The sequence below is a fragment of the Uranotaenia lowii genome, chromosome 2 (assembly GCF_029784155.1).
Source record: "Uranotaenia lowii strain MFRU-FL chromosome 2, ASM2978415v1, whole genome shotgun sequence".
In the NCBI taxonomy this organism is placed as follows: Eukaryota; Metazoa; Arthropoda; class Insecta; order Diptera; family Culicidae; genus Uranotaenia; species Uranotaenia lowii.
In genome coordinates this window covers 253,974,757-254,002,358 of record NC_073692.1, presented here as the reverse complement: position 1 = coordinate 254,002,358, position 27,602 = coordinate 253,974,757, and the positions used below count along the sequence as shown (strand labels likewise).

The 27,602-nt window shown below is 34.3% G+C and overlaps 1 protein-coding gene across 2 annotated transcripts; it reads right to left on the bottom strand.

Moving 5' to 3' along the window:
- Window positions 1–1,069: 1,069 nt before the first annotated feature.
- LOC129746667 (uncharacterized) lies at window positions 1,070–27,588 on the bottom strand. 2 transcript variants are annotated; one of them, XM_055740487.1, is made up of 4 exons: window positions 27,420–27,588; window positions 4,657–4,801; window positions 1,549–1,685; window positions 1,070–1,491 (listed from the first exon to the last, which is right to left on the bottom strand). In XM_055740487.1, the coding sequence occupies exons 1-4, from the start codon at window positions 27,428–27,430 to the stop codon at window positions 1,305–1,307; spliced, it is 480 nt and encodes a 159-aa protein (XP_055596462.1). In that variant the 5' UTR covers window positions 27,431–27,588; the 3' UTR covers window positions 1,070–1,304. The 2 variants fall into 2 exon arrangements, with proteins under 2 accessions (XP_055596462.1, XP_055596461.1); XM_055740486.1 differs by lacking the exon at window positions 27,420–27,588 and adding an exon at window positions 17,409–17,586.
- Between the last annotated feature and the right edge of the window lie 14 nt (window positions 27,589–27,602).

Sequence of the window (27,602 nt, the reverse complement as noted above, 5' to 3'; positions counted from 1 at the left end):
TTTTCTGAATTCAAAGTGCTGAATATAAAGTTTTAGTTTAGTCTCAACAGATCGAGTCCTTATAATTTATAATCTAATGGGATGAATCATCCTTGCATATGAAAGTTACGGAAAAAATATGATTGGTGTTCTACGCCAGAAAGAATAACATACTTTAAGGCGCAATGTTTATGGAAATAATGTTTATTGGTGGTTGCCCGTACCTACCTATTCATAAAATAATTCCTCTCAAAGGCGGATCTGTCTGTAATATTTATTTTGAGTGATTACAAGTTGAATAAAAATGTAGGGCGATAATTGGGTTTGTGTACCTAAGTCCTAAGATTCCATTATGATACTGACAATTACGCTTTCTTACTTCTTGCTATCATAAATTTAGAATTATATCTCGTTCCAACCCCTCTGTGGTTTCGATAGAGAATGTGTTGATTTTTATAATTTTTTTTGGCTTCCCATTAAAATAATAAAACGGACAAAACAAAAAGGTGTGTGACAGGTGATCACAACATATCTGCCACCGTATTTAATCACATTAACGAAACAAAGGAAGAGCGAATGTTTTGACGAGTGCTCTATGATGCTGTTAAAAGAGTGAAATAAGATATGGTCTTGAAAAAACAGAAATTTCATTGAGGTTATTCATTAACGAAGTAGAGAGAAATTGAGAGACAAAAGCAAAAAAAAGACAAACCAAAGCAGGGTTTGAAATATTCCTTCGACTTCTTAAATAAAATAATTCCATTGAATTCGATGCAGAAAATAGCTGTAATTTGTGTAGTAATCAAAAGTAAATAGCAAATTGTAAGCACAATTTTCCCGTATGTTTGGATAACGTGCCGCTCTTAAGCCTACCCCCATTCTGATACCTGATACCCCCTTTTTTATCAAAAAGCAAAATTTCGAACATGCCGCCCTTTAGCCCCCTCCCTTGTATATAATATCTCGCATTTTAAATTTTTGAGAAGTTGACTTATTTTTTTTAAATTGATACTTGAATTAAGAAAAAAATTACATGCTTGTTACCTTGAGTCTTTGGAAATAAGTTCTGGACACAATTATTTAAGAACGATTACATTTTTAAACTTATATTTTAACATATTAAGACACACGTTTTAAACTTTTTGCTAGCTCAACCCATTTTTTTCGGATTTGTATATATTATTTAAACTAAGCTAACAATTGTTTTTCTCATACTTATAATACACAGTCGTCACTAGAATGTTCATTTCTAATTTAAAATATTGCTAAAACTTATCTAGAACTAATCAAATGGTTTTGTTATAAATTTAGAGTCATTCGATTGCCTAGGTAGCGAAAACCCGAGCATACAGATCGAGTAATTTCATCATCGTTTTGGCAGAGTATATGCACAGAGGGTAGTGAGTTAGGCACTTCTTCGAATCGGTCTCGTTATTTTGGTAATAACTTAGACCTCGCTCGTACGATTGCACTATCCGTTTGGGTACAGATTTGCTGTTCTCAACGCTGTAGCTGTAATGATAGAATGATTATTGTTTATGTCTTATGCGACTTAAAATCGATACATACGATACGAACTCGTAGATTGCATTTGCAGCTTTGTTTTTCTTCTCTGCTCCTGCCGCTAATTGACAAATTAGGGAAAGCGAGCATTTCAAAGGATCATACTTAATCATACGGTTCCAATCTATCTGTTTTTCAAAGTCCTGAAATGAAATATTTTAAAAGATTAGTTTTTGAATTACAATTGATCTAGAACTCACAGTAAATTTATACACGACACTGCTAAAATATGGATACAATGCGTACTGTCAACTGGGGCAACATGCAACATTTTTGAACTTCAATGGTTTTTAAAATCTTAATGCTTACAGATAATCATCATTGTGCATCAAAAGTTTTAAGGTTGATGGGGCACCAAACTGACGTAGTCATAAAATTATTGGTTTAAACAGTTACTTTTAAATTTTCAAAAACATGAGATTTTCACCCTACTAAGAGAAAGAGGTAAGTTGAAACAAACTCAGTAATTAATGAAAAATCAAATAAAAACGTTTGAAAATTTAAAGTTTTTGATACATTTTGATGTCGCATAAAGCACAAATTGCAGTAATTTTTGGTTTTGTTCGAACTAAATTTTACATTTTTCTATCAAAAATGTTTTAAAGAAAAAAGTGTTAATCTGATGCATACATTTAGGGGTAAAAAATACTACAAAATATTCTATTATCTTAAAGCATGTAATAAATCTTAGGATGGTTGAAATTTTAATGTTAACAAACGCATAATGCAAAACAATCATATCCCAGCATATGGAAAGGCGATTTATGAGATTTAGTTCTTAATTGCATTTTGTTGCAGTTTTCGCAGTCAGCTGACTGAATTAAAAATTTTTTTTTTTTTAAAATGGTGATTCTCCGAAAAATATTCATACACCAACAGTGTTCGTATTGGATAATAAAAGCAATATAAAGTTTGTAGGTGATATCGTAGGTGATAAAAATCAACCAAAATTTGCACACTTTCTCATTGATGTGTATTGTTTACATGCTGTCAAACCCGAAGTCGTGTTTTTCGATTCGAAAATGGAGGTGAACCAACGCTAGTCGAGAGAACAAATTGCTTCCAAACACCTGGAATTTTTTGGCCTGTCGCACCGGTAGGTTGGAAAAATATGAAAGAACATTCAACCTTCTCCAGAGTGTTGAAGCGGTTCCAGGAGCGGTTGACGTTGGACCACGGCAAAGGAGCTGGAAGAAAACCGGGACCGGAGAACAAAAAGACGGAGGGAAAGGTGATTGGCATATCGCAGAGCTACGTCCAGAATGCAAAGAAGAGAGCATACTAAGTACATACATTTACATACAAGGTACAGACTCGGGCACGCAAGCTCTACGAGAAGATGCTGATAAAGTATGGCTGCAGTGTAATGGACGACGATACGTACATAAAAGCCGATTTTAAGCAAATTCCGGGGTTGGAGTTTTTCACCGGCAAGAGCAAGTTCGATGTGGACGACCAATTTAAGAAGAACAAAATGTTGAAGTTCACCTCCAAATATCTCGTTTTGCAGGCCACCTGCTCTTGTGAACTGAGGAGTGAGCCTTTCGTGACAAAGGGCACAGTAAATGGCGAGATCTACAAATCTGAGTGCCTCGAGAAGCGCCTTTTACCGTTCTCAGCACGACGGGAACTTCTGAAGAGCAAGAAGACAGTCAAAGACGATAATAACTGAGAAACTGGTACCGGATGACACTGTAAAGACTAAAGGTAAGCGAAAATATATTGAATTTTACACTCAAGGCTTCATCGATTAAATTTCCTTTTGATTTTTGAGGTAAATATATGTATAAAACTGCCCTAAAATGTTGGTTTGATTCTAACCATTATTAGAAAATTGGCATGACATTTTCGGTGTCGTAATAATTTCGTGTTCGCCCCCCATCAAAAGTTTTAAGGTTGATGGGACATCATGTTGATGTAGTCAGAAAAATTAATAGTTTCATCAGATATTTTTAATTTTACAAAAACATGCGATTTTAATGTTAAAAAAAAGCAGAAGGATGCTGTATATATATTAGGGGTAAAAAATTTCTACAAAAAAATTTACTAGCTGAAATAATAAAAATTAATGCTCGGATGCATGACATTTTGCAATTATCATTTTAGCCCATGCAGACAGGTAACTGAATTCAAAAAATGTTTATTTTAACCCTCCAAAGCTGTTCGGGTCAATATGACACGAAGCGCACATTTCAAACATTTTTATCATTATTTATTCAAACATTTTTATCATCATTTCACCAAGTACGTTCTATGAAAATAAATCGGTTCATTGGGAAATGACAAACTTGGATATCGTTTTAAAAAGTAAGATTTTTTTCTACCGGAAGATCTAAGATAGCGAACTTTCATTGGACCCCAACATATCTATACATTGTCGGATAGATGGATTCTTGACAATTATCTTCATTGTTTATTACATTAACATTAAAACATCAACTCTCAATAATATAAATATGATTTCTGATTTTATTATCACAGACTTTTCATATCTGGTTCTGCGTTTTCATAAATGATTAACTTAAAGTTCATTTAAAAAAAAAAACTATTTCAATAATTAATTTTGCATTTGCATTTTCTTAAGGAATTTCACAAACTGTGAACTGAACAAACGTTAACTGTTAATCTCGATCTTAATTTTTAAATTTAATATTCAAATTAACGCGGATCGCAAGCATGTGTTTGTAGGGGGCTTGCACCTGTTGAATACGTGCTGCATACTCAAGTCAACTTCCAGTTACCGGCATAATAACCAGTTTTGCACCTCTTAAATATGAACCTATACTTGTTTAACATAGCTAACCTAGTGCGTTAGAATGTGGTCTAGTGAATCTATTTAGAAAAACTGCATCAAAAAACTTATACAATGATTTTATTTCCAGAAAATCCAGCTTTTGAATAGCGTTCCACCAACAATTCAACACATGAACTCTAGTTTCACTTTTATGAACATATCACATATAACATTCTCATGATTGCAACAGGAAGTACCCCATACAATAAAATTAGACTACAATGCGTGTAAAGTTTGACTTAACTATAGCATTCTGACCCGAAGTGTGGTCAGATTGTCTCTACCCTAATTTTTCTATCTATAAAAAAAACGCAACTTACCATTAATGCAGCCGTTCTGTTGTACGTTGATGTTTCTCGCTTTCCGGACGCCATAAAGATGGGTTTTGTAAGCTTCATAAAATCTTGCGCCAAAAGATGCAACACGTAGAGCGAGCCGAGTGTCACAACTGCCAGCAGAAGTAATCTATTGGGGGGAGTAAAAAGCAAAAGAAACGATGCATAGGTACTTAGGTACTTAGAGACGATTGAATTAAGTTAGCCAGCTGCAATTCTTAGCTTAGCCCGTGCGCAGGGCTCTACCGACTTCAATTTGTTACTTCTCCTCGGAGAGGTCGCCGAATGTTGGGCAGGTTAAGCTTTCAGCTAGGTTGTTGTCACAAATTGATAGAAGATTTAAAACCGGTATGTTTTCTAATCAGACGCGGAAGTTGCAGTTTTTCGCTTTCGCGATTCAGTTTCAGACATCGATGGGTGCTGCATCTGCGTATCTTTGGGGCTGCAGCACAACGGAATACTGAACGATCAACATCTCTGATGGCAACAATAGTTGGTGATGAAATTTAAAAATTATTTAAATGAGAGCAGAACCGTACCGCTCCTGGGATGTTTCGTTTCGCAAGGTTATTGATAAATACCCAATTTGTCATGTTGCATAACGAGAAGATTTTGACCCTGTCGAAACGAATGAGTTGTGTTCCTTACGCATGCGACAATACGATTGTAATAAATAAAACGAATATGTGGGTTGCAAAACGATGTCGATGATGGTACACATCAAGGATGATGTGACGTATGGGAAGGAATAGTGCTCATGGGGTGTGAGATTTATTAAATAAAATGAAACAGGCAGAGTAGCTTGTAGGCAGATTCACGTCTAAATATGAAACATTTTTTTAAATACTATTCCATGCTATAAACTTGACGGACGTCTTGTTTTGGGATCTTTCAATGCTTGTACAAGTTGATGCGATTTTGAATCATTGTTGTTTAGGTATACACCTTATCTCAATAATGAGATAACTATCTCACGAGGATTATCATAAGTTTCCAAATGTTGATTGTTTGTTTGCTTTTTGCATTTAAAATAAAGTTTTCTATTTCAAAGGGTTTTAATATTCTTTGCTCATTATGGGAAACTTCGTTCATAAATTAAGTGTACATTAAGGCGTTTTGGATATCCTAAAAATGAATCTGAAAGAACAATCCGCGTTTCACCAAATGTTGAGTTGTATCGATTATTGTCAGAGTTGATCTGCGAGTCACAGGACGTGCCGTAAACTGGGGTACTCTTATCACTTTTTTTATAATTTGGAAAGGGTTGCATTTTCATAACATCTAAAATTCTTAAAACATTTACTAAAGAAAGGATTATGAAGCATGATCTTAGACCGATGCAAGCTTTGTATGGTAATTTAAAATTCTCTAATTTTTAAAACCTCCCATAACTTTTTTTTATGTTTTTGCTGCCAGAGATAGCAATAAAAAATTTGGAAGCGATCCATCCAGTCCTGAATTAGCGCAACGGGTTTGAATTTTGTATGGGAAAACCAAATATTTCAGATCGCTTCAGAATCGCCAGAGGTGTACTGAAAGATCCAAAAAATATAATTTGGATGAAAAATAATCCTGGATTCTTGCAGTATAATTCATGTAGTCATAAGACTAACCTAACTTGTACCCCAGAAAAGACATTCGATGATATACATTTTTTTTAAATATCTTTTTTTTAATTTTAACGTTTTTGATTGCTTATTGGAAAGCTGTGTTACCGCAGGGTGGGAATAAAATATATCAAAAAACTGCTTTGCATAGCCAAGGAATTTATTGATTTGTATAACCTTTGCAAAAAAAAATTATATGAAAGCTCTAGCAAGCAAAGTTTGCTATTTTTAAATGCTTTTCATTGGATTCGAATTTTTTATTTTGAAATCGGTACAACTTTTTTCTAGAAGTGCTTCGCTGCTTGTCATGTTAGCAAAACATAAAGCTTAGAAATAGTTAGAACCAATAATCAAAGACCAACTTCATTTCAAGCTTACTTGAATTTTCTGGATGATTTAATGTGCAAAAATTTCTTCTTCAATACAAATATCCATACAAAATTGAAACGCGTTGCGCTAGCTCAGGAATCAACCAAATTATCTCAAATTTTACACTGGTGATTGGAGACCCAAAAGGCATCGAAAGAACATATGGGAACAAAAAGTCAATTTTCCAGCGGTCTAATGAGCATTGATTGCCGAATATTTCAAGAATATTAGTGGCTAGAATTAAATGTTTATTGTAAAACCAGATTTCATGTTTTAGGGTAACTATTATAAGCATGGTTTTAACGTATCCCAACATTTTAAAAATTATCGTTTTAGTGCCATTTATCAAAGAAAGCACAAAAACATCAGTAACAGTCATTTATGATTGAGACAAAATTGCTTTTTAATGTTTTCTTTCGGAAACATTTATAATCGAAAGATGAACAATTATGCTGCATACATTTAGGGGCGAAATATAAACATTGCCACGGTGTCTCTGATGGAACGATTTTATTTATCGAAAATTAGCATCGCTAATTTTTGCACCATTCGAAAGCTGGGACTTCCCCGTTTCATTTGAGCCCAAATTGGAAATAATCCACCGGGGGGTCAGACATTTTTTTTTGAAGATATTTAAACCTTTTTAAAGGTTTTTTAAAAGACAAAATCATACTAATCACTATGAAAACGATCGTTTTACCTTTAGCGTAAATTCAACATCATATGTCAATAACATGATTTAATACGAAATTTTCCTGACTACAATTTTGCAGAAGACATCAAAGTGATACGAATTGAGAGAAAAGAGTTGGAATGTCACAAACAGAGTGATTATTATTTCATTTGAAAAATCTAGTAAAATTTCTCACCACTGATTATACTAAGATCAGAAAAAGTATTCTACGAGCTTAGTTATTGATTGTAGAGGATCAGGATTATTTAAAGTTATAAGCATTTTTGAAGTTTTATTATTCCGGAACAAATATCAAACTCTTTTTTTTTGTCACTCCGATTTTTCCAAAAATCCATACGTGGGGAATAAATAAAGTTTAAGATATTTAAAAAAAAATTGATACATTCTTCGAAAATTCAAACAGTTGAAAAAGCGAGAGCCAAACTATAGAAGATGGGAGTAATATCACCTGTTGTTTAAGAATGTTTTTCAAATGTTTGATTTTAATTTTCCCGATTGCTTGATTTGTGCAAATATTGCAAATTATTTTATGCATTTCAAGCCACTGCTTTAAGTACTGTTCATGTCACGATGTTATATTTTGTTTTCATAGAAGTAAGAAAAACAACATTCCAGGGGAAAGCCAAAAATGCAGAAATCCACAGATGTTTCATACTATCAGATAAAAACCCATGTTTTTATTGACCCATGTTGAGAATTTGTAATCTTCTTTTTCCATTTTATCGAAAAAAAAAATCTATGAAAGACATAAAGTTCAGTTCGTGTACTTTTAAAAAATTGAACAATCTAGAATTTTGGCTTGAAAACTTATATTCACATTTTTACATACACGAGTGCCTCCAAAAACACTAATTTATGCAATCAAACATAAACAAAAGTTTGTTTTTTTTTAAATTTTATATATGGCACTTTATCATGCTTGTAATACTCGTGTCTAAGGTTTTACAATCAATAAAAAATGAAAAGTATAAAAACCTTCAGAAATCATCAAAAAGGATAAAGGATTTTCAACAAAGATGTTTGATTTTGAAATCCAGGTGAATTATTTAAAATTTTGGCTTAAGTGTAAGAAGTAAATCTAATCTGTTTCCTAGTCCCAAATGTTTGTTCATGAGGTATTCACACTAATTTAGCTCAAAATATAAATAACTGAACTTTCAAGATTGGCGGGAGACTTTTTTCACAGAATAACCTACAACTGATCTGATAACTTCAGATAATCCTGATCAGTTTCATGTAAAAGATTGATTTTTTTTTTTGAAAATAAACTGTTTTGAATATTTATACACTCTATAATCAATAACTAAGCTCGTAGAATACTTTTTCTGATCTTAGTGTAATCATTAGTGAGAAATTTTATAAGATTTTTCAAATGAAATTATAATCACTCTGTTTGTGACATTCCAACTCTTTTCTCTCAATTTGTATCACTTTAATGTCTTCTACAAAATTGTAGTCAGGAAAATTTCGTATTAAATCATGTTATTGACATATGATGTTGGATTTACGCTCGAGGTAAAACGAGCGTTTTCATAGTGATAAGTATGATTTTGTCTTTGGAGAAAACCCTTAAAAAGGTTTAAAAATCTCCAAAAAAAATAAAATGTTCTAGACCCCCCGGTGGATAATTTTAAATTTGGGCTCAAATGAATGGGGAAAGTCCCAGCTTTCGAATGGTGCAAAAATTAGCGATGCTAATTTTCGAAAAATAAAGTTTTCTCCTAGAGATAGCAATTGCTAAATGTTTTTCAGCTCCAAAATCAAATGAAATTTTACCCATATACAATTCCCTTGGCCCTCTCACTATAACCCATTTTCTTGTTTTCGTGAAACTTTACCATACACACTAAGAATGCAATTTCCCAGCTCGGGATAATGACTCTCCGAACCACAGGGAAACTGGTGAATTTATACGAGCTTCGAAAGGGAACCCTCCTGAATCTCGAGACGCTCGACTTTTCCTGAAATCTGAGACGAAAGTTCCATGAATGCACAGGTACTCGAACAATCGTCCTGTATCACGGGGAAACTTCAGCTGTCAACCGTTTTCTTTCGCGCTTTTTTGCGGGGGTTTTTGTTTCTTCTCTTTCACACCAGTGCAAACCGCGAAACGTTTTTTCTTGCATGCACCGTTTTTATTTCAATCTGGTGGCCGGTACTTGCGTATTATAGTTCTAATTTCTGGGATGAAAATAAAATCGGTGAACAGCACAACCTAAAATTAGTATGGTGCTTATGTGCAACCGGGACCAGGTACAAGTACAATTTATGATGCAGCTATGGATAATCAACAGGAGCGCTATTCGAACGTTATGCTAATTTAACTGGGCCCAAGATTTCTTCCTTTGTTTTGGTATTTTGGTTGATCAGCTTGCTCACAATGGCCCCGAAACGCAAGATCTTGAACTCTAGGTTTTCACGGCCATCGGTAGGTTTCAGTGTCAAGAGGCGTTTTAGTGAATAATACATCAAAATATTTGTGACGCATTTTTTTTTTTAAATAATTCGGAACATAAAAAAATGTGTTGATCAAAATATTTAAAAATAAATTAAATTTTTTGTGACAATTGTGTTTGTTTAATTATAAAAAGAAATAAGAAGCAGGGGAGAGGATGCCTAAATTCACAGAAAATCCCAGGGGAAAGCCGTTTTAAACGCTCAGAAAAATACAAAAGTCCTGCAAATTACAGAAGAACACGGATTCGAGCATACAGGCCAATTTGACAGTTGTTTTCCTGAACACTTTTTCTGTCCCGAGATTTGTCCTGTAATTTCAGCTGTTGAAAATACAGGACAAAATCGTCCCGACCACAGGAGAAAAGATTAAGTGTGTACGATAGGCTTCCTAATTAGGGGAAAACTGTATAAGACGCACCAGTCAAGCATAATCGCTATTTACAGCGATACCCAGCATCTATGAACAAAATAGAAAGTTCACGACGATTCAGGGATCAGATTTACGTCTTATAAAAAAAGAAGTAATTGGATAAAAACACGATTTTGATTATATTTTTGTTAAAATATTAAACAGCCAGAAAACAAGCCGTGGGGTTGAACGCCAAAACTAGTGGACAGAACGCAGCATACCGAAAAGGTGGTGAGAAATGGAACAATGATTATACGGAATATAATCATTGAAACATCAATTTTTAATTACATGTTCATCGTATTTTTATAAACTAACCATACTTTGGTAAAAAATCATTTATTATTGCTTAATTAACCGAAAAATTTGCTTTTCAAAATTCAAATTTTGGTATCCTTATTGGTAACACGCCTTCAGGTAGGCAACGAAATTCAATTTCTTGGCTGATATCGCGGTAAACATGGCGGCAGATTATTTTTTCGGGGCGAATATTGGTTTACCTTTTTAACTCAAACAAGGACGAAATTTGTTATAATTATGCATTCTTATCGTAATTTGAGAGTTAGCAAATAAAAAGAATGAGATTTTGTTTTGATATTCGATTTTTCTCAAAAAATTACCAACATTCAAAACTTCAAAGCATTTTAACTTTTCATCTAAAAGCTTGTCTGCTTGTTTGCTGCAATAGAAATGAAGAAAAACATCATTCTCAGCCATAGGTTAGTGTATTTTTTGAAAGAAGGGGCCATCTTACCCCGCTGGTGCGTCTTGTACAGTTTTCCCCTACTTGTCCTGTACAGGCTTACTCTTGAAAAATGTCTCTAGGTACACCGGTGCGAGTGCTCAACTTTTCTCGGCCCCAAAAAATGTATGAAATATTTCTTCTATACGAAATTATTGATTGGACGCAAATTAACAATCTGAAAGACATAAACAAAACTTTTATGACATCAGACATCCAAAACACGGCACTGTTTGTTTACATACTATATTCCAAGTACGTACAATGCTTAAAATGAACAAGGCTTTAAAATCCACTTTTTTGCTATAAGGTGAGTATTTCGGGTTGATTTTCAAAGTGGAGTAGAAATATCTTGATCCGGACAATGATGAAAATTATGATCGCTCCTGGCATCACGTACTGTGGGGCAAGTGCAAAAGATACTACCGGGGTAAGTGTAAACGCAGCTTTTTTGTCATATATATATCGCTCTTTTCAGAACTCGGTTTCCATTATGGTTCGAAATCATATAAGGAAGACCAGGAGGGCTCTACAATATTCGGAAGAGGAGCCTCAAAATTTGGAATTCCAAGAAGTACTTTATACTTTAGGAAACATGGAAGATGTGGCGTAAATAGTACAACCTAGATGTAAAGTTTCATAAAAAAAGTGGAGGAGGATATAGCAAATTGCATCAAAACCATGGAGAAGTGGGCTTTGGATTATCAAAAGAAGAAGTCCTTGAAGCTATCGGACAATACATTGCAACAAGTGGAACTGCAACTCCTTTCAACTCCTTTCAAAATTATTGTAATAATCACATACATGAATAACATTAATTTGAATACCGTATCACTAACCCTAGAAAGAAATTTTTGAAAAATGCATTTCGTTGGCCCTTACCCCCATAAACGGGGTGAGTGTAAATTTTGGATTTTTTTTTCAATGACTTTTTGCCATTATTTTTTTATTTTATTTCTCAAACAGAATCTTGTACAGAACCAATTTCGGGATACGAAAAACGATAAACCATGATTATTGATATTGTACATATTTTTTATGACATGCCAAACTTGAACTATGGGAAAATCTGTTTACACTTGCCTCGGTGTACCGTAACAAAAACCGATCACAGAATTCACATACAAACTAAATTTTGCCTTTTGCAATCAATTTATAGGCTTTAAAATGTGAGAAGTAGTTTTCAGATATTTAAACTTGTAGACCTATTTATTGATGATAATGTGCAAAATTTTCATGTTGATCAATGTTTCTCCGGTGATCAAAATAATCCAAGTTTAACGGTAACTCGCGAAATTTCACATTGTTGACCCGGCTCTAGTAAACAGTGAAGCCATGAAATGAAGTTTCTAGCTTAAATTGATTTTGTTCATGTTGCCTAAAGTTTGGGCGCTAATTGGATATTCAAAAGCGCGATTGCCTTCACAGTTTATCTCGACGTCTGGAAGAAACCTTCTTATATAAGTTGTTGTATTGTATTTTACTTAAGTACTCTGCAAAGTGATTCTGAACAGGATCCAGGAGAAAATAGACGCTACACTCCGACGGCAACAAGCTGGATTCCGATCTGGACGATCATGTGTGGACCACATCACAACGCTACGAATCATACTGGAACAAATCAACGAATTCCAGGACTCTCTTCTGCTGGTGTTCGTTGATTTCGAAAAAGCATTCGACCGACTCAACCATGAAAACATCTGGGCGGCTCTAAGGCGACGAGGGGTCCCAGAGAAACTAGTCCATCTCATCGAAGCACAATACGAGGCATTTTCGTGCAAGGTCTTGCACGACGGTGTCTTGTCCGAGCCAATCCCGGTAACTGCTGGAGTGAGACAAGGATGTATTTTATCACCGCTACTTTTTCTAATCGTAATGGATGAGATTCTGACTGGATCGATCGACTGTGCACCGAACCGAGGATTGCCGTGGAATCCTTCAACAATGGAGCATCTGAACGACCTTGACCTGGCTGACGATATTGTTTTGCTCGCCCAAACGCAACCGGATATGCAGAGCAAACTCGACGACCTCACCGAAAGTTCCAAGGCAGCAGGTCTCAAAGTCAATGTCGGAAAGACCAAGTCGATGGAGATCAACACAGGAAATCCCTCCAGTTTCATGGTAGCTGGGCAACAAGTTGAGAAAGTGGAGTGCTTCCAGTATCTTGGTAGCCAGATAACGCCTGATGGTGGTACCAGGAAAGACATCGAAACCCGGATCAGAAAGGCCCGATTTGCGTTTGCGAGTCTCCGAAACATCTGGCGGCCACGCCAGATCTCTCTACGAACAAAAATCCGAATCTTCAACTCAAACGTCAAATCCGTATTGCTGTACGGGTGCGAAACTTGGTGCACATATGCGGTGACGACGCGAAAACTGCAAGTATTTGTAAACCGCTGCCTGCGGAACATCATCCGCGCTTGGTGGCCTGGCAACTGGATCTCGAATGAGGAACTACATCGCCGGTGTCATCAAAGGGCGCTAGAAATCGAGATTCGAGAACGTAAGTGGAGATGGATTGGGCACACGCTGCGAAAAGATGAAAACGAGATTTGCAGAGAGGCGCTAGATTGGAATCCAGAAGGTCATCGAAGAAGAGGCAGGCCCAGAAACTCGTGGCGGCGAAGCCTAGCCGCTGAAATCCGAACTGTCGACGAAAATCTTGACTGGGACCAGGTGAAGACGCTGGCTCCGGATCGTCAACAGTGGAGGTCTTTTACCACGGCCCTATGCACCGGAGGATCGGCGCGGGATCATTAAGTAAGTAAGTTAAGTAAAGTAAGTACAAAAGTGTTAATAATCAAACAGCAAACTTATTTTTAATGAATAATTTCGTTTTGAATCGATGTGTGATGCCTTCTTAATATTTTTTGCTATCGTTTGGAGAATTCAACAAAGGAGAGGAAAACTGAAGTATCGTGCCATGAATGCATAACTGTTGTTGCATCTTTCAGGCGCACATTTTCGTGTATTATTGTATTATTTCATGTATATTTGTATACCACATCACTTATACAATTTTTATTTAAATATAATGTAATAAAGTCACCAGTTAATGAGAACAAAATGATTATGACATTGTTTCTCACATCGTGAGATAGTTTTTCAAAAAATGTATTCTTATAAAAAAATTAAAAATTCGAGCAACAGATGTACAAATTTTAACATTTTTCGATGCCGTTAAAACTTTGCTCAGTATGACAGATTAGCTTAATTATTAATTATTAATCACATACAAACTTTAAATTGCTGTTTATACTATTTATTATACCAACACTATTGGTGAAAAATACTTTTCGGACAATCACCAAATTTCTAAAATTAAATATTTTTGCTTTATGCGTTACGACGTCACAAATGTATCGAAACCTGTAAATTTTCAAACGTTTTGATTTGATTATCCATCAAAAAAAAAGTTTGTTGCAACTTTCTCTGAAAAATTGCATGTTTTTGTAAATTTAAAAAATTAATTAATAATAATGCCCCATTAGACTGAGTCGATTTGGGCTCATTTTTGAATTTCTCAAACCCTGGGTCTAAAAAGCTTCATCTTGGTCCAAAACTCATCCATGATTTTTTGCAAAATTTTTAATTAACGTTTACATGAGTAAATTTGAACTTCTAGGTTTGTATGGGAAAATTGAATATTTTGTACTGAAAAATCATTTTTATTTCGTCTGTGGAACCAAGCCAGCTGATGGTTTTTGTGCCAATTTATAAAATTCCGTAAGGAAATTTTTCGCTGAACAACTTTTTCGAAGACCGTAACTTCTTATCTTTTTAGGAAAAAAAGTTATAAGCTGTTTAATATGGGTATGTTTTTTTGCACTGATAAACAATAAATTCAATTGACATCTCTGCAGGGTGCCTAGCGAGGTATTGCGTGACTACTTTTCATGCAACATTTTGTTTGGCTCAAGCAGTGATGTCAACTGATTTTTTTGTTAATCTATGCGAAAATACATACCCCTGTTAAACAGCTTATAACTTTTTTTTCATAATAAGATACGAAGTTACGGTCTTCGACAAAGTTGTTCAGCGAAAAATTTCCTAGAGGAATTTCATAAATTGGCACAAAAACCATCAGCTGGCTCGGTTCCACAGACGAAACAAAAATGATGTTGATTTTTCAGTACAAAATATTCAATTTTCCCATACAAACCTAAAAGTTCAAATTTACTCATGTAAACGTTACTTAAAAATTCTGCAAAAAATCATGGATGAGTTTTGGACCAAGACGAAGCTTTTTAGACCCCAGGGTTTGAGAAATTCAAAAAGGTGCAACCCCAAATCGCCTCAGTCTAATGTCCCATCAACCTTAAAGCTTTTGTATACAAGCGGTATGATTATCTGTGGACATTAAGTTAATAGAAACCATTAAAGTTCAAAAGTGTTGCGTGATCCCTAAGTTGCGGGGACGTGTTACTTTTTAGGAGTTGGCATTAGGATTTTTAGGAAATTTTAATATCGTTACTGTCCGTTATAAATTTTTTCATTACAACTCCAATTGAGATGCAGTTTCAGGTAAAATATTTGTCATAATATAAGGTGAGGAGGAGTAGGCGAATATGCGTTGACATCGCACACGTTTGTTTTGCTCCGTCCGCGCAAATTTCAACTCTGATTTTCAAGTGGTTAATTAATTTTAATTGAAGTAATAATAGAACCAGAACAACGGGTAGGCATCGGAAACCGTCAGAAATTTGCCCGAGGTTTAAAAAATGGATGGCCGGAAGTGTTTTTGTAATGGAATAGAAACGGTTAACCGCCGGAAAAGAAAAAAAAAATTGTGCCTGCGGTGGCATTTCGATAGCCACAGGTACATAAGCAGAAGTACATATTTGAAGTTGTAGTGAAAATTATTATTTTATGCACTACTAAAGGAGGGAAGATGTTGTTTTGAAAAATTTCAAACATAAAATTGATAACTACAAGAAGTGTTTGGTGATTGTTGAGGCAGAAGTTACCTGATGGGTATAACACATGTGTTCGACAAACGAATGTTTTTGTTCCGATTTTTTCTGGGTTGCTTTAATTGTTCCAAAAATTTCTAGAAAGTACAACAATCTTGAATAACTGAGTGCTGAATACTCGCACCGCGGAATTGCAAAGAGCGAAACCTAAGTTCCAATGTTTCAACACCTGATGTGATTCCTATTTCTGTTGACGAAATTGGTGAGCCCGTTCTATATTTTAAGTACAAGTATGGCTTGCTGAGTGGAAACCTGAACAATTTAACAATGAAAAAGAAACTTAAATTTTTGAATTGTTTTATTTATAACATCAAACTCTTCAATTTTTTTAAAATCTAAGGTTCAGGATTTCTGTGTACAAAATATATCATTTCTAGCCTTCTAGAATGGTCCTAGTGATTGGCGGAGTTCCTTTACATGTTTTTGTTTCTTCATCAAGGTTTATTTTTAAGTCTCTGCGTTCTCTGCTCCATGGTAGGCCCAACCACTATTGGTTTTTGATCATTTTATAATTTTAATGTTAGAATAATTAAGGTCATGAACAAAGACGTAAAGAATAATAAATACACTTTTATTATTCTTTGAGACTCAGACATAAGTTCTGGCTATGGAAGTACGATTAGTGATTAGTGAAATGTTTTTCATAATACAAAGTGATATAAGCTTAAACGTATATTTAAATCGATCTCAATCAAAAAAAGTTATAAATGAATAACCAGTTAAACCTTTCGTTGTGTAATATCCTATTGCAAAAAATCGTCTGATGGACGCAACCAAAGTAGATCTGAATATAAAAACCACAAGTATTTTATTAATTCATAATAAACATTTTCACAAAATTTCGATTAATTTCGTCGTTCGTTCAGAGCAGAAATCTTCGATACCGTGAAGAATTTAAAAAACGCTGAAAAGTCGATATCATTTAAAAAAGTTGCTGGAATGGGTCTTATATTTTTTAAAAATTTGAACAGATTTTGGAAGGTATAGTCAAGCACACCGGGTCAGCTAGTACAAATAGTTTATATATTTTCTTAAATCGAATGTTTTCATCTTTTAGCACAGCCGCTCGAGAAAGGCTGCAAAGTTGTACATAAACTTAGAGGTAAAACAATCTGTTAAAATAAAGTTACTGTTTGGAGAAAAAAGAACCTCAATGTGTACCATTAATCAATACTATATCGAAGATTCCACGAAACTTCATGCCCGATTATAAAAAAAAAATACATTTTCCTTTCAGTATTTACAGCCTGTTCAGTAAATTGGTATAACTGAAGGGATACAAAACTGCAAAATTGTTAGATTTTTTTTAAAATACTGAAATATTAAAAAAAAAAACGTTTAAAGCGAATGTCTGTTGATGGGAGAGTTTCCTAAGTATGATGTTCCAATTGCACTTCTCGATGGAATGCACAAATAACCAAAAGTGTGCTAACTGCTAAAATCCACGTTATTAAAACTTTAAAATAAATAACACATGTTTTACCTCAAAGCCATACTCTCGTCTTATCACAGATCACGTACGGGCCTTCCTTTACAAAACTTTATTCTTCATACGCACACACACACAATTGGGCAATCGTTTAGAACGAACTTTTCGCACGCACGAAATAGAACTTTAGTAGGTATAAGCGATCGTTTCGCGACGCCAGACTTCACATCAATGAAAGTGAATGAAGACAGTATCTACGCAAACAGCATCTTATCTTTGCAGACTGACGGGCAGGTTCGGGTAGGTATCCCCCAAGAAAGTCTGCACCGCGTGGTGCGCAATCGGCAGAAACTCGTTTGGCGCGCGCACCACAAAAGGTTTGAAGGTAGATGTTTAGCTCTTTGGTATGTTCCTCATCTTCCGTTTAAGACAGGAGTTAATTTAATGGAAATTTTCGGTGTTTTTAGATTAACATCGTTGTTGTTTTGCAGTCAGAAGCTGTAAACATTTTCAATGTCCAAAAAAACTTTTTTTTCTTATCACTCGTTCAGATGATATTTTCTAAGCTTTTACCCTAATCATGCCGGGCAGCTTAAGCCGGGTAACACATGGTACAGGTACCTAACCAACCTAGGTACAATCTACCTTTGATCGGTCGCTTCAATCGCACATGTCTCTATGTCGTAGCTTTTAAGGGGCGCTCGTGAACTAACCGTCCGTCGTCGGAGGCTGGGGTTAAGCACGTTATAATGGCCGCTAAAATAGATTTCAACGAGACAACTGAAACAGTTCTTGCATGTTGCATGCAAGTTGATTTGAGAGAATAAAAACGAGCTAGATGATTTCCACTGTGTCAGACCACTTGACCTCAGAGCCCAACAAACCAGTGCCTACTGGATCAGTCTTGAGGTTGCTTGGTAGTCCATGGCTCTGAAGATGTTCCTTACAAAGCACGGGGATAATACCATACGTTTGCCTTTTCAGTGAAGGTTGAGCATGACACGGCAAGTGTTACGTAATATTTCAATGAACAATCTTCATAACAATGTGTGTTTTCAAATTTCGAGGTAATCTCGTTCCAACAAATAAATCAGTAAATAAATCGGAATAATTTTTTACGAACTCAAAACACAAATTTTTATGAAAATTGTTCATTGAAATATTACGTAACACTTGCCGTGTCATGCTCAACCTTCACTGAAAAGGCAAACGTATGGTATTATACCCGTGCTTTGTAAGGAACATGTGAACAATGTGTGTTTTGAGTTCGTAAAAAATTATTCCGATTTATTTACTGATTTATTTGTTGGAACGAGATTACCTCGAAATTTGAAGAAATAAAATCGAATGAAAATAGACAGATAGATAAACCAGGACCTTGGAACTCCTTCCTTTTTTTCAGATTTAATCTCCGAAACACCGTGCTTTGAGGGTATCAAGATGATATGCAATAATTTTGTTGCTGTTAGTTGTTTTTGCTAAATTGATTAAATTTAGTTTTTTTTTGTAAGAGGAACATTCCTACCGATATTGAGAGGAAAAAAGTAACTCATCAAATAAAAACAAATAATGAACCAGAAGGATGCGTAAGAACTTAAAGGCTTTAAAACTTTGTAAAAAAAACAGCTGCAACCTTTTACTGGAAGAATCAGTTCATATGAGTTCTAAATTATATATTACCATTCATTTAAAGCTATGACTACGTATAATATTCGTTTAGGTTAATTGCTTCATCAACAAATCACATTTGGAATTTGAAGCAACTAATAGATTTACTGGAAAAAATAATTGCAATTACTGATATGAAAAATTTTCCATGAAAACTAAATTTTGATAGGTACTCCATTAAAGTGTAGGTACAGTCAACAATATTGGTCATATTTGAATAATTGTCAATTCTGGTTTAATCTATTTTCAAGTTTCTCGACCTTTTTTTTATCAATCTCGAGATTCACCTTATGGTTTTTTGGCTGGGGCTTGTGATATAGCTCAGTTGGCAAGTCAGCTGCTTCCTGAGCCGATGTCCGCGAGCTTTTATCCACCTTATCCAAGAGGGATTCCAGCGTTATATCCATGCCTCAAAATGGTCGCTCGTGAGCTGCCCTACATCGCTGATCAAGTTCGAGAAAACCCATCCACAACATCACTTTTGGAGGTCTTCAGAGGGAAGATGAAATCACCAAAAATCGTCGAAGAAAACCCATCGGTAGAATGGAAACGAGTTTGGAGGAACATTCGGAGCCGACTTCTCTCTGGGTGATCACCCCCCCCCCCCAGGCAGAAAAATTAATCAATTTTTTAACTCAATTTAGATGAAATATAACTTTTTCATGTGTCAAAATACCTTAACATAGATATCACCATTTTAACGCGTGCATAAGAATTCAATAGCTGCTTAAAAATATGCTTGAATTGAGTATAAACAGTATGCGCGAGTATAACTTCGTGTTTGCTTCGGGCGTGTGAAAAGGATAAAGCTTGCACTTCACTCCTGAGGAATTTCCTAAGCATGACAGCAGATTGGTTTTCTTTATTAACCGATAGCCAGAGTTGATGGAGGCGCCAGTACCAGAAACGTCGGTTGATAGTGACTAATTCTGAATGATTTCTGAAAGAAGCCTACATTCATTTTAAAGTTGATCATAAAGTGATTTATTATTTATGGATGTTTACCATACTTGATGGTTTTCTTAAAAAAAAATTATTGGGTCCACAGATGAAAATTTTTAATAGTTGTTCTATTTTCGGCTAGAAATATTCGTAACATAAATCTGACCATTTCAGTAACACTTTTAACTGTGGGAAAATAACCTCAAAAGCGATCATGTTCTTGAACGGACATCAACGTTTTGTTAACTAAAATTTTGGAGGTTGTTTTTCCTTTTCTTATCCGTATACGTAGGCAAGTGTGCGTAAGAACTGTAAAAAAAAAACTCTATAGTTGATATTATTTCCAGATGTAGCAACCGAAAATCTGATCGATCGAACTTTGCATACATCTGGATCTGCTACCGTTAGTCTCTGCTTTCAGGAACATGAAGAATTATAAGAGGAACCGTAAGAGGAACCATAAAAGCATCGAAATGCTTTCAAGTTCTACTAGCAAATCTGACCTCCAGAATGATCACACGTTCGCATCTGCTGTAGACCCATTAGTCTATGAAATAGGTAAAGGTGCTGTTTTGAAGGCTCAGCCTAAACCTTGCTCAACTATAGATGATATCACAAAGCTTAATATTTTAACTAGACACTGGGTACCTCCACCACAATTTTCGTTTCCATACTCCGAGCATTTGAAAAGTCAAAGTGCTCAAAAAGAAAAACGAAACGCAAGTGCAATGCATTTGGAAACATTCAAAAGTTGGCTAGTTTTTTTTCCAAACTAAGCAAGGCTATTTTTGTAAAGTCTGTCCACTCTTTGTAGTCAACCTCGCTGGTGCAGTTAATAAAACTGTTCAACTGTTAAATCTTGTTAGCCACAGCAAAAAAACGCTTTAAGTATTCGATAAAATATAAAAAAAAAAGAATCTACTCAGCAAATCTCTTTAAAAAAAAATAAATATAATGATTAGCAATCTATATTGTTTGTTTAGATACTTCCTTATTTGTGTTTTAAATGTTTATTGGTTTTTGATTGTTTTTTGATTCACGTCTTTAAATTGATATTTTAATGGACTTTCAAGAGAAAAAATATGTAAAATTATTGAATAAATACATTGACGGGTTTCGATAGGTAATGAAGCAGGTAATCCGTATTAAAATTGGAACTCAAAAGAGAAAATATTTTGATTGAATATAATTGTAACTTGTGTAAATGGATTTTTTACTCAAATATTATAATAGTTTTAATATTAATAAGACGTAGTAATAACTATAAAACCAGAGATGCTTATTTGAGTAAGTTGATATCATACCAACAGATTTATTTTTGACTGAAAATAAATGAAGTACGATTTTCAAAATTAAATTGCTTATGGATTTCTAATCTGATAAGAAAAACCTATAATGGTCATTCCATATCCCCAACTAGATAAATAAATGTAAATTCAACATCATACCAGTGAAAAAAATATTTATCTGCGTTTTGCCTAAGACTAAGCCAGCCACAAACAGATGTACAGAATTCTTTGAACAATTTTTTTTTAATTTTCTTTAACATTTTTTACATGCTGCTGAATTCTCTTCATTTTCCTGCCACAGTTTTTATTTTTCCCAATCACTCAAAAAATGTTGGCCATAATTTTTGAAAATTTACCAAATCACCCCCCCTAAGAGCAATCTCTAGATCCGCGCCTGCTGCAAAGACAAAAAGGTCATAATGGTCTTACGATTTGTCACAAAACATATGTTTACATTTCACTTTAATATTTTCGTTTTTTTATTTCAAAAATTTGGTACACGGTTAACAGAATCTACAAATCTAGATTAAATTCAGTAGAAAGAGAAAATCTCACCCCTCATTTCAGTTTGAATATTATCCAAACTTTCATCGAAAGTTCATCGTGCGACATGATCTCAATATTCCTTCAATCTTATGTTATCCTCATAATCCTCTGTTTCTAACACTATACACAAGCTGTCCTCTCGACTAGATTTTCCCCAATTTCAAGCTGTCCTCTCAACATGCTTGTTTATTCATTTAACACGATACAAAGCTGTTTTTCAACGCACTTTTCAATTTCAAATTGATTCCTCAACTCGCTTCAAGTTCAATTCATCGACTACAAGCCCTTCTGTTTACTCACTTATTGTTCATTGTTATCTCAAGCTATGCTCTAAACGCGTTTTCCAATTTTAAATTGAAAGTCGTATCTTTGTATAGAAGCAGTACGCTCGACTTGCTTTCTGTTCATTTTTATCTCAAGCTGTCTTCTCAACTCGCTTGATTTAAAGTAGAAAAGATTCTTAAGCTGTCTTCTCATTAAATGTTCATTTGATAAGATACAAAGCTGTCCTCTCAACGCGCTTTTCAATTTCAAGTTGTCCTCTCAATTCACTTGAAATTCGTATCTTTGTATAGAGGTAGTCCTCTCAACTCACTTTCTGTTCATTACTATCTCAAGATGTCCTCTCAACTCGCTTGATTTAAACTAGACATTTTTTTTTATTATTATTATCATGGTTGTCCATTTCTCCCCGAGCGGCTTGAAAAATGCAACTCAGTGAACTTTTCGTTCTAAAACACTTGCCCTGCTCTGTTAAGACGCCGGGCGTACACCCAATTTATAGTTTTTGATACATTTGTGATGTCATAACGCATAAAGCACCAATTTCAGAAATTTTTGGTCTTTTTAGAATTCTAATTTTACATTTTTTATGTAAAAAATGTTTTTAAGAAAAAGGTGTTAATCTGCTGCATACATTTAGGGGTAAAAAATACTACAAAATATTCTATTATATTAAATCATGTTAATAAATCTTAGGATGGATGATATTTTAATGTAATCAAACGCATAATGCAAAACAGTCATATCTCAACATATGGAAACGCAAATTATGATATTTAGTTATGATTTGCATTTTGTTGCATTTTGCTCCAGACAGCTAACAGATTTATAAAAATATCCATTTGAAAAAATTTGGAGATTGTCCTAAAAATATTTATATACCAACAGTGTTGGTACAGGATAATGAAACCAAAATTAAGTTTGTAGGTGAAATCATTAAGCCAATCCGTCATACTAGGTAAAGTTTTTTACGGCAACGAAAAATGTTAAAATTTGTACATCTATTGCTCGATTTTTAAGTTTTTTATGAGAATCGAAAACTTCAAAAAACTCTTTCACGATATTAAAAACTATGTCATCATCAATTTGTTATCATTCAATGATAACTTTATAACAATATATTGAAATAAAATTTGAATGAGTTTTGTGGTATACAAATGTTGCATCTAACCCTGCTTTTGCATGATGACCCGTTTGACGGTACAAACTTCGTATTGCTTTTATGATCCAATACCAACACTGTTTAGCATCACGTGTTTATTTATTTAAAAATTTCATCCATCCAAATACTCATTTTTAATATTTCAGCTAGTAGAATTATATATTTGGAATATTTTTCACCCCTAAATGTATGCATCACCGTTATGATTACAATTTAAAAACATCTTTGATTCGCTTTGAAAAAAGTTATTTTTCGTTTTTTAAGATTTAAAAAAATGTCTTTAAAACTTTCAAAAGATAGAGCTCAACCGTTTTCAAGAATGTTTTTTTTTTATATTGAATGATCTACAACTTTTATCAAAATGTCGTTGTGATTAGATGATAAAATATAATTAAAATAAAAAATTATCTCACGTTTAGGTGAATTTTAGGTTTAGGTGAAATTCTTTAGGAATTTTTTTTAGAATATATGCGCATTTTAAAACGATGAAACATTGCAGAGCACACAATCAAGCTATATTGACATTTAAGCCTTCACGTTTAGCGAATTTCAAGCCACTGGGAATTGTAATAATATTTAAATAAATATTTGCGAAGTATTTTAACAATTTTTTCCTCCCTACATTTAGTTCCAAATGTTTCAGTTTTCTTGTTATTACTTGCGACCATTGCGACTTATTTTACTCCGATATAGAGTAAACGTCCGCATGAAAACTCTAAAGATTTATTCCTCATCAATTGCTCCATTGTTAATTAACAACGAAACGGCACATGCAGTCATCGCAAGTGTACTCAAACATATATACAGCCCGAAGTTTTTTTTTATAAATTTTAAACAGTTCGAAAGATTGTATGATCATATTTAACGATTGATTTTTATGCAAAAACAAACTCACTTGTGTAAAATGGAAATTATTTCTCTAAGCAAATTGCTAATAACCGTTCATTGAAACTTCAATGGCAATATGCGTACCCGTACGTACCCAGTAAACACAGGAATAAATTGAGCAATTATGAGGATTCACAGGAATAAATTTACCAATTATGAGGATGGATGCGTGGATGGATATGTAAATACCTTGTTGCTAGTTTAAAAAATGTCCCTTCAATGTATACTCACGGTGTGCCAAAATACGTTATTAAAAATAAAAAATGACCATCAAAACGGCACTCGTTATTCGAAAGATATAGTATTCAGGCATCTATCCTGAAAATTTGGAAATGTTTCATCGGGCTTTTTTGAAATTAGAGCGATTTTAAATTTTAAGTCAATTTGCATTAGATTTCCAATGGGGTTTTTCAACCTTATGTTCTTTGACCATGGATTTTTCTGACTACGTATATTTTATGACAATCACCAAGTTCAATGACTTTATAGAAAATTTCATGCCCGACAACTTTGTGGAAGACCGAAAAAAGATTTGAGTTGATCCTGAAAAGTTATTGGCAATTTTCTGAAACTTTATTAGACTGATTGAAATTTTTCCATGTTTCTTAAGTTTTTTTTTCAATTCCGCTTCACTAAAAAGCGAATATCCTTCCAGGCGTAGTTTGAATCGTTTTTGGGTCTTCAATTATTTTTTTCGTGGTTAAAATGTGCTTAGTCGAACAAGGTTAAATAGCGTAATATTGGCTTTAAAATTGTCATTTTTGATTACCTTCTTGGATTCAACAATAAAAATAAACGATATTTTTTATTTAAAATCAAAAATCAACACAGATGACCACTGTTATAGTCCACTACAGCAATTAAAAGATGATCATAGTACAACTTCGATGTATCGGGGGTTTGATATCGTTTCCACGTTTCTGAAAAATCATGATGAACACTCTCCGAGGCTTGCTCTCCGAATACACCCAGCGATTTTCCGGTGTATTCGCAAAAATCCTTTACATGGAATCGTAGAATGTGGAATTTGGAAGAGTTTGGCAGTTTAAGATTCTCCCACACTGTAGAAAACTCATCAATGAGTGATGTGTACTCGGAATCTAAGTTTTCCTTAAAGCATGCCTTGTAAATCTCCTAGAACAGCTTCAGTGCCTGCGATATCGGTATTTTTACAGTTTTAAGTGTTTTTTTTATTTATCTATTTTACTAACCTTTAAATGTTCTTGCACATCAAAATTATCTTCAGGCACATCTGAGGAATCCATTAGATTATGGCAAGCTTTCCATGTGAAACCAAACGTTTGTTGGAGATGCCTCACTCCTGCCTTTGCGGTCCACAATTCTGCTAGCTCTGGATTCGTTGCTTCAACTGACTTTTAAATCTCCTGCAACATATCCATCGATGTCTTGCAACTGTAGCGCGTCCCAAATTGGAGCAATATTCTCATATTTTTCATCCAGTTTTGGGGCAAGAGCATGAATCAAAAGCCTAATAGTTGATTAAATAATTTGACGTTATTATACTAAAAGCCTAATGTTCATAACTATTTCTAAAATATCTTCGAACACCGCCATCCTTGAAACGTTCAGCTTTGGACTGCTGTCCCAGTGAAATCACCGACAAAGTAATTTTAAAAGAACCACCTCCACGTTCCAAATTTAAAAATTAGTTCTTCATCAGTCATATTTCGCGAGTCTCGAATCTTTTGAATAATTTCTTTTACATCGACGCAGTATACTACAGGTGCTTCTATGACGCTTTCGTTTCTTCCCATATCACCCAACTTCTTGATTTCGAAGAAATCCTTTAATTGCCTAACTTTTCTTTAAGATTAGGCTCAAAATGTATACCCATTTTACGGAAGTTTCGTGTAATACTAAGGGTTTTCCGCACGCTTAAGTTGTTGTCAACTTTCATTTCGAACACATTCTGGGCAGATACAGGAGCAGTTGGTTTCAAAGAGCTGTGAGCTCGTATGATGACTATAACCCATAGATTTACTATTACATACACATTTGTGCTGAAAACTCTATCCCAAACAATTTTATCGAAGACCCAAAAACGATTCAAACTACGCCTGAAAGAAATTCGCTTTTAAGTGAAGCGGAATTGAAAAAAAAACTTATGAAACATGGAAAAATTTCAATCAGTCTAATAAAGTTTCAGAAAATTGCCAATAACTTTTCAGGATCAACTCAAATCTTTTTCCGGTCTTCCACAAAGTTGTCGTGCATAAAATTTTCTATAAAGTCATTGAACTGGATGATTGTCATAAAATATGTGTAGTCAGAAAAATCCATGGGTATAGAACATAAGGTCGAAAAACCCCATTGGAAATCTAATGCAAATTGACATATAATATAAAATCGCTCTAATTTTAAAAAAGCCCGATGAAACATTTCCAAATTTTCAGGATAGATGCCTGAATACTATATCTTTCGAATGTCGAGTGCCGTTATGGTGGTCATTTTTTATTTTTAATAACGTATTTTGGCACACCGTGTACTATTTATCTAATAGCGCTCACATGTATGCAACGGAAAGTGTTCGTTCATTGAAACATTCGATTAACAACTCAAGCATTATTTAAAGAAAAGGTTAGATAAAGTCTTAGAAATTCTGAAAAATTGCAAATTGACAAAAGGTTAGAAGAACAGATAATTTCGTCAAAAATTCTATGTTTCATATTTTGACAATATAAAAATGCCAAAATGTTCCAAGTTATGTCAACCTTTCAATCCTCTTTTAAAAATTTATCTAGTGTGACTTAATTAATTTTGACTTTCATTGATTGAAAAGAACGGTTTTTACACCACTTTTTTCACATTTTTTGTGGTCATGATTTAAGAAACTTCAAAAAATATCTTAATGGGGAACGTATAGCTATGAAGCAGCCTCCAGCTGTGCTATAAAAACATTATTCCACAATCATCATGCAACTTTTATTTGAAACTTTTCACCGATTCAAAGAAACAGTGTTTTAGATTTCGAGGCCTAAATAATTTTTTAACAACGTTGTAATTTTGCTTAGAAGTAAAATGCCTAAAATTTGTTGAATATTCTTAAACTTTCAGTCAGGGAAAAATTGCCCCGTTTCCCGTTTCCCGGCGGGGAGGTACTGAACTATAGATTTGCAAAAACGGCAACGTCTGGTTTTCCCCATCGCCCTGAACATGCATGATACTATTTTTCATCAATAAATTTATGTCAATACTTATCGACTTTATTCAGATGCACACACAGCGTGTAGAATCACGTGCCATTCAGAATTACTTATTGATATTTACCTGTGAGGCATTTCAGGGGAGGTTCCACTTAATGACACTCGTTAATCTATATTAATTTTGTACACCTTAATTTTTCGCACTCGGCTTATCCCGTCGGTACACGAATGGTTTTTAATCGATACTGATATTACCGTCACTTTGGATGCTGCGAATCGTACTGACGACGTTCAACCGATCGAGCCA

Bases quoted from the DNA above. Each gene is read 5' to 3' on its own strand.
- LOC129746667 (XM_055740487.1), bottom strand. The intron at 1,686-4,656 runs GTAAGTTGCGTT...ATTTCATTTCAG, and splicing joins ACAGAACGGCTGCATTAATG to GACTTTGAAAAACAGATAGA. The intron at 1,492-1,548 runs GTATGTATCGAT...CTATCATTACAG, and splicing joins GCAATCTACGAGTTCGTATC to CTACAGCGTTGAGAACAGCA.